This window comes from Seriola aureovittata, chromosome 16 (genome assembly GCF_021018895.1).
Source record: "Seriola aureovittata isolate HTS-2021-v1 ecotype China chromosome 16, ASM2101889v1, whole genome shotgun sequence".
Taxonomy (NCBI): domain Eukaryota; kingdom Metazoa; phylum Chordata; class Actinopteri; order Carangiformes; family Carangidae; genus Seriola; species Seriola aureovittata.
The window spans coordinates 21,926,548-21,934,164 of NC_079379.1; the positions used below are offsets into that span (position 1 = coordinate 21,926,548).

Genomic DNA, 7,617 nt, shown 5'->3' on the forward strand with positions numbered 1-7,617 from the left:
TATTTTCTTTTGCTACCAAACAGGTGGGGACGTATCTCACCCAGTCTGCAGTGAGTACTAAGAAAGGCGCCCCATTTTTTTAAGAACGTATAGATGTAAATGTAATGAATTCATATAAATTTACCAACTGATAAAGGGTTTAGTGCTGTAGCTTCCACCCTGGGAGTTGGGGCACCTAAAAGGGGTTGCAAAATGAATCTAAGGGGTTAATTGTGAGATGATTTACATTATGTGGTAGAAACTTGTACAAAACAAAAACAGTTTCAGACTAATGCACACAAGAAATAAAAATAATGGAAATGTAATAATGACGACCCAAAAGTGAAAATCTGAGACCTGAAAGACTTTAAATTAGTTTAAAGTCTGAACTCTGAGATTAAAGTCTGAATTCTTACAAAAAAATAAATCTTACATAGGTGAAGATATATTTTCATATCTGGAAATATATATATTTTTTCAGATGAATTGAAGGATTAGTTCCTTTTTGTACACTGAGAAGCCATTTAATATCCTCATATATTCTAGAACAAACATCTGCGCAAGCTTTGTGTGTCCGTGTGTGTGAATCACACCGCAGTGGGTGTGTAACATGGTGTGTACCCTTCCCTTCTGTCCGACGTGCTACAGTTTGTTGGATGACAGACAAATATAAGTGGACTATAAGAGGATTTACTCCCATCAGGTAAGAGATAAATCAATTCATGATAAATAAATTTTAAATGATAATAATAATAACAATAATAATAACTGGACGTTCATAGATTTAAGGTAAATTTTGACTCATAAAATAATGGACGAAGAATCAAGTAACAATACTGCCACCAGAAACGATGTATTAGCATATTATTGTTATTATTTAGCATTATTATTATTAGTATTAGTAGTAGCTTTGTTGACAATAATAATGATAATGTGTTATATAATAAAATAGTCTGAAGGAGTTCTCATCAAAGACAAAATGCACTGTGATTTAACTGTCAGCTGTATTTTACTGATGTGAAGATGAGTTTATGTAGAGATTTATTTTATTATTATTATTATTATTATTATTATATTATTTTTATTATTTTAGATTTTATGAGCTGTCGCCAGTTCTGTCTCAAACTCCTCCTCAATGGGAAAAAAATACAGGCAAGGTCAAAGACAGTGTGGGTCTTATTCATTTGCTTACCTCCCAAAGTGCAAAGTATGCAATTATTTACAATAAATAAATTGAAATAAATAAAAAATAGTGAATAGGCTAACAAAGGTAAAGCACTCTGTATGTAAGCGTTCAGACTGACTCCAGGCCAGGCATCCCGTCATAAACCCATAGCCCCTCCCACCAGGTTTAATATTTACAACAAAAATAAATAAATAAATAAAGAAGATATATCGATAAAGCAAATTCACTGGCTAGATAAAGCTCCCATAGTTAATAAGAAAAAAAAATGTATTTAAATTAATATTGCAAACAGGAAATTGGTGTTATCACGTGACCCCTAAGCGCGCGAAATCGAACTATTTAACAAAGGAAAATGTTTCGCCCCTGTTTTGCCGACCTCACATGAAAGCCGGCGAGGCGAGGCGCGCGCCATGCCACGCGCCCTGACAAAGTGTAAGCAACACATCGGTAAATGTATCTGTGTGTATGTGAATGTACACGTAAATATCAGTACAACAGCCAAGTTTTCACCTGTGATCACGTCACTAAACAGTGAAGGGAGGAGGAATAATAGCGAATTGTGCCGATTGCTTCACCAGAACTGGAGGAGGGAGGGAGAGGTGAGGTGTGGCGTGGCGTGGCGTGGCGTCACGTGCATGTAACCCGCATATGACCCTTAGTCAGTGACTGCTCCAGTACCAAACTGACTCGTTTGTTTTGCCTACCGTAACTAAATAAAGATGATGTGGTAATTTGTTCCTGGCTCCTGAATGTAGACTCACTTTGTATTTCACTGCTCACTTTGCTTACAGATGCAAACAGATTCCCAGTAACAAGCATCAAGCAGCCGAGATGGTGTCAAAAGTGAGGATGTTCATTTTGCTGCTCTGCGTCAGTGTCTTTGTGGTTTTGAGGGAACGTGTGGCGGAAGTGTCTTTGGAGAATTTCTCCCCTTTCCACAACACAAGCCCCTGTGCCTGTGGGAAATGTTTATCAGAGGATGATGTGTGGTTCATGCAGCGTTTCAACAAATCTGTTGAGCCATTTTTGTCAGCAAAGCACAGTCTCTCTGAGGCGGCGTTCAGGTGGTGGAAAGTAAGTTGACAACTTGCAAGAAAAAGTGACCCATCAGGAAATGAAATATGAGCATATATTGACACAGCTTCACTGACTTTTTCCCCCTATGTAATACAGTTCACAACTTGTCTGACAGTATTTTATGTTTTGCTGTGTTAGGGCATACAGCTTGAAAAACGCAACTTCACTTACTACAGTGCAACAGTGGACAACCTGTTTAAGACGTTCCCAGCCACTCCAGATGTAGAGGCCAGCTCTGACCGCTGCAGGACTTGTGCTGTGGTGGGGAACTCTGGTAATTTGAATGGATCACGTTATGGACCTCTGATAGACTTCCATGATGTTATCATAAGGTACATTTTTATCTGAAGGAAGCTGTTTTAATCTTTTGAGCAATTATTAGCGACCCCGTTGGACACACACTGCAAATTTCCTCCTCTGTGTCAGAAACTAAAAGTTCAAATTCTGTTTCTGCCAATGACAGTAACATGTGATGATATATATTCCTCTGCGCTATTTAGAATGAACACTGGCCGTACCAAAGGCTACGAAGCAGATGTTGGGAAAAGAACGACTCATCATGTCATGTATCCAGAGAGCGCCGTGGACTTGGACAACACCACTCATCTTGTGTTGGTTCCATTCAAGATACTGGACCTGGAGTGGCTCATTAAAGCCTTCACTACGGGGTTTTCTGGAGCGTGAGTCATATTTTTATTGACTATGCATGTGATTGTCAAATTTTCCCAAATTACCATTTCATTTCTTCATATCAAGGCAAACACAACAGTTGCTACATGTGATTGGCTCGTTCAGGCTGAAACAAGAGCCAATCACATACCTGCTCTGTACTGTATGTTTAGATTCAACTTTTCTCTCCCAGAAATGATGTTTCTATACAACTAGACTGAAACAGCAAACATGTTTAGGTGGAAATGTCATTTTTGTACGTTTTGATATGTTTTCTATGAACACAACGAGTCAGTGAGTGAGTCAGTCAGTGATCACCTTTCCGTCACGACACATTTACCTTGGATACCATGGAAACCTAACAGGTGCTTTATTATCTATATCCCATTGTTAGGTTTGTGTGTTAAACAGGACTTTGCAGCCTCTGCAAATGAAGGCAAAGGTAACACACTGAGGAATGTCAGTCTGGCTGTTGTGGCAGGATGTTTTGTAGCTTAGGTCTCCCTTTCTAAAGGAGGACAAAATCTCCAAACATGGCAGCCCAGTCATTTCAGGGCAAACTACTCTACTCACATATATACTCAGGCTCTTCCTCTGTGCCCACAACCATTGCATTAATCAGTGTCTTTCCTTGGCTATGACTGCTGGCCCACAGCTTATTGGACATTACTGTTAATTCAAAGAAACCTTTGCAAGATTGTCTTGAAACCCATATGTGCCCGGGGAATCCAGGTTAAAGGGCTCAACCTGTGAACAGAGAACAAGATGTTAAGATGTAAAATTTCTTTTCTAGTTGAGCAGGTTATCAGAGCATTTCCATGCACCTAAGTAAAGTCAGAACTCTGGGATTAAAGTCTGAATTCTTACAAAAAATAAATCTTCCATAGGTGAAAACCCTGTATTTTCATATCTGGAAATATAGATTTTTTTTTTTTTCAGATGAACTGAAGAATAAGGTGTCCCTTTTTTTTTTTTACACTGAGAAGCCATGTAATATGCTCATATTTCAGAACACACCTATGCAGGCTATTTGTGTGTGTGTGTGTGTGTGTGTGTGTGTGTGTGTGTGTGTGTGTGTGTGTGTGTGTGTGTGTGTGTGTGTGTGTGTGTGTGTGTGTGTGTGTGTGTGTGTGTGTGTGTGTGTGTGTGTGTGTGTGTGTGTGTGTGAGAATCACACAGCAGTGGGTGTGTACCGTGATGTTTACGCTTCCCTTCTGTCCGATGTGCTACGCTCTGTTGGATGACAGATAGATGCCCGGGGAATCCAGGTTAAAGGGCTCAACCTGTGAACAGAGAACAAGATGTGAAGATGTAAATTTAGTCTAGTTGAGCAGGATATCAGAGCATTTCCATACACCTAAGTAATGCCTCACAGTCTGCTTTTTCCAGTACGATTATTTCTTAAATGTCATGTAAATGAGACGCCGGTAGAGTTCCTCAGGAGAACACTGTTTTTTGTTTTGCAGCAGATAACCAGGTTTCTAATCGGCTCTTTACAAGTATGCATGTTCATGTCAAAAGACTGCAGACAGGAAACGTAACAGCAGAGCCGCCGGATGAAAATAGAAACCAGCACAAAGTTGCCTCTAGATATGTAAACAAGTCTGTCTCCATGCAGAACATTTGACTACTTGTTAAACTCTGGGACAGAGACGGCGTCTTCTGTCACGACTACAGTTAAAATAAGTAAGAACGGCTTTCAGCGAAAGGTCAGGGGCAGGGGGAGAAATCTGATTACTGAGCTGCTGCAATGTATACGCAGATTTCCAGTAACCAGGTTACTACAGAGCATGTCAACACATTCTCTGTTACACATATACTGTAATCTGGTTTCTAGATGTCTGCTCTGAAGGATTCTGTAGGTTTTCAGTGTATCACTAAAGAGCCCCCTCGTCTGTGACAACCGATTGTTCATTTTGTTGTTAAAGATTAACATTTATATTAGATCGACCTGCAGCGCACAATTTACATCCAATGCAAACATTCAGTGCCAAGTGCAGTAAGTCGTGAGCCCTTCATTTACTGTACAGACTGTACTGTCTCTCGTCGGCTTCGTTAAACCATAACCATGAATTTTCCTTTTGTTCAAGACATAATGAAGGAAAAGCATCTGTGCTTTAGTTTGATTTTGACATTCCATGTTATTTCCTCCAGGTCCTACATGCCAGTAAAATCACACATCAAAGCCAACAAGGACTTGGTGAGAATTGTTTTGAATGTCAACTTCGTTGGCTGCAAAGGTGATGGTTCATAAACAACAAGTTTCAAGGCTAATTCTGATGTGTGACAGGTGATGGTGGTCAATCCAGCTTTCATGAGGTATGTTCACGACACATGGCTGGAAAAAAAGGGCAGGTATCCGTCCACTGGCTTCATGGCTTTGGTCCTCGCCCTGCACATTTGTGACGAGGTAAGTTAATCTTTAGATTTAACAAACTAATGATTGACAAGTTGTTGCAAATAAATGATGACGGATAGAAAAAAACAAGTAACCTTGTGCCATTTCGCAGCATTTTACGAAGGTTTTTCCTGCGTTCTCAGTTAATGAATAAGTCCTCCAAAGTAAATGACAAAATATGCTTGTAGCCTTCCAAAACAACATGAGTGTTTTATGAATGACCAGTACAAAAACCACCTCCATGATAAAGGTTAGTTCAGGTTTTCACACAAACGTTTTATAAAAGTTTATATTTATTCACACATGCACGTTGTAATTATTCCTCCTGTGCATACTGGCCATGGAGCGATGACTTCCTAATGCGACTTCACTGTAAGAAAAAGAGAGGAAGAATGTAAAGTTCATCCACCCTGACCTCCTCTGCAAGAGGTTTTTTGTCAGTGCCGTAACAAAACACACATTACCATACCTCCGCCTTGGATTCTGAGAAACAACAGACATAATTCACAATAGTCATGAGAGGCTCTCGTCAGGGAGAGGTTGTTTTAGACACTTGAACAAACAGTGCTGTCATTGTGCTGGTGAGGACAGTCTCCTCCGAATGATGCCTCTGATTGCTTTTCAACATGTGGCCACGTTTCCGTTTCTCCTGCCAATTTAGTACCAGCTCAGGTCAGATTCAGACGATTCGATAGAGCTTTCTTCTCAAAGAGTTAATGTTGGGATGGGGGATTAACAAAACTGGGTACCAGTCTGTTGCATCGGGCAGCAATTTACTCGGTTTTAGTAACGCACATCCTGAAATGTGCTAAAAGTTGGGTGAGCATTGTTGTTTATGTTAAATAATGTTGTTGGACGTCAGTGTGTTATATCTGCATATCTGTATCTGCTTAGTTTAACCCACACTGACTGACTGACTGACCCAACTGGCTTGATAGGTTGTTTTGTCTGAATGAGATGAGCCACTCTGCCAACGCTGCTTGTGTATAGTTTGATGGTTTTATCATATATTCATTTTTTGTTATCCTAGGTCAGTGTGTTTGGCTATGGAGCGGACAAAGATGGAAACTGGAGTCATTACTGGGAAAAACTGAAAAAACTAAAGTTAAAAACTGGAGTACATCCTGGATCTCATGAGTATGACATCATTAAGCAGCTAGCTGAGAATCAGACAGTCGGGTTTTATACAGGGTGGTGATCTGTCTGTCAGCTTTGATAGAAAATTTTTGTAAAGCAAAACAAGACAAAGGAGAACGGCCCTTTCAACTCAAGTGACAGCTCTGCTCCTCTTCCTCCCTAACAATGCTAACTTTTAGTAGATTAATCCTGTGTCGAAGAAAAGTACAGAACCACATGGTAAAAGAATAGACTCATTCTGTGACAAAAAAAAAAAAGTTTGTTGAGTCTGTTAAATAATTGAAGTATAGGAAACATTTCTTCCGTGACTTCCTCCGTTTGCCCACAGTTTCAGGGAATAGATAAACACATTTCTGTGGCTCGCATTTCTCAGGCAGAGGTCACCTTTGAAAGAATGAATATTTAAATGTGTTGCGGACCAGTCATGGTATCCAACACAAATCTGTGAGATCCACATTATTTTATGGATCTGCACCAAATTGTACAGATTCATTGATCTCGACTGCATAGATAAGTCAGATTTTTTTCTGACTTAAGGGGTAGATTCCTGGACCTGCCCCTGTACTGGCACCAGCACTAAAATTTAATGGATTCTTCCCTGTGCCACATCCCTCCGCCAAGTTCACTGCAAATCGGGTCGGAACTTTTTGTGTAATCCTGCTGACGAAACAAACAGTATGGAGGATCGTCCTTGTTGGATGTAATGAAGATTTTCTCCCTGACAAGACATTTTTTTAATGTTGCTTTATTTATACTTCTATCCTCAAATGAAAAAATGTACAGACCCCTTTTGTTTTTGCCTTTTTTCTTCTTTTTTTTTGTACAAAGCAAACTACAATTGTAATATTAGTTTCTTAATTTATATGACTTTTTATCATCTGGCAAATAATAAAGTATGATTAAATTGTCATCATGATTTTTTTTCTTGGATTTTAAACGTATGTTTTACACTTTTTTTTTTTTTTTTTTTAATGAATAGAATAGGTGATGTGCTACTCTGTTTGAACCCACTATCCAAACTCACCTGAGAGCCTGCAGCTCACCTGTCTGAAAGGTCAATTAATTTAGTGAGGACGTTTTCAGTTCTGTGGCATTTGAAACCTTTAAAGTATTTCTTAACTCAAGTGTTTTATTTTTGCTACATTTGATGTCGAAGTCGTTACTGAGTAAA

General features: G+C 39.3%; 1 protein-coding gene across 1 annotated transcript; it reads left to right on the forward strand.

The window, feature by feature from the left end:
• Window positions 1-649: 649 nt before the first annotated feature.
• LOC130183795 (CMP-N-acetylneuraminate-beta-galactosamide-alpha-2,3-sialyltransferase 1-like) lies at window positions 650-7,378 on the forward strand. Its single transcript, XM_056399488.1, has 7 exons — window positions 650-682; window positions 1,957-2,239; window positions 2,381-2,574; window positions 2,743-2,922; window positions 5,066-5,111; window positions 5,202-5,321; window positions 6,340-7,378. Exons 2-7 carry the CDS (start codon window positions 1,997-1,999, stop codon window positions 6,505-6,507), a joined length of 951 nt encoding a protein of 316 aa, XP_056255463.1. The 5' UTR covers window positions 650-682; window positions 1,957-1,996; the 3' UTR covers window positions 6,508-7,378.
• Window positions 7,379-7,617: the final 239 nt, after the last annotated feature.

Coding starts and splice junctions, on each gene's coding strand:
- LOC130183795 (XM_056399488.1), top strand. CDS start 1,997: ATGGTGTCAAAAGTGAGGATGTTCATTTTGCTGCTCTGCGTCAGTGTC. Junction 2,575..2,742: donor TTCCATGATGTTATCATAAG/GTACATTTTTAT, acceptor TGCGCTATTTAG/AATGAACACTGGCCGTACCA. Junction 2,923..5,065: donor ACTACGGGGTTTTCTGGAGC/GTGAGTCATATT, acceptor TATTTCCTCCAG/GTCCTACATGCCAGTAAAAT.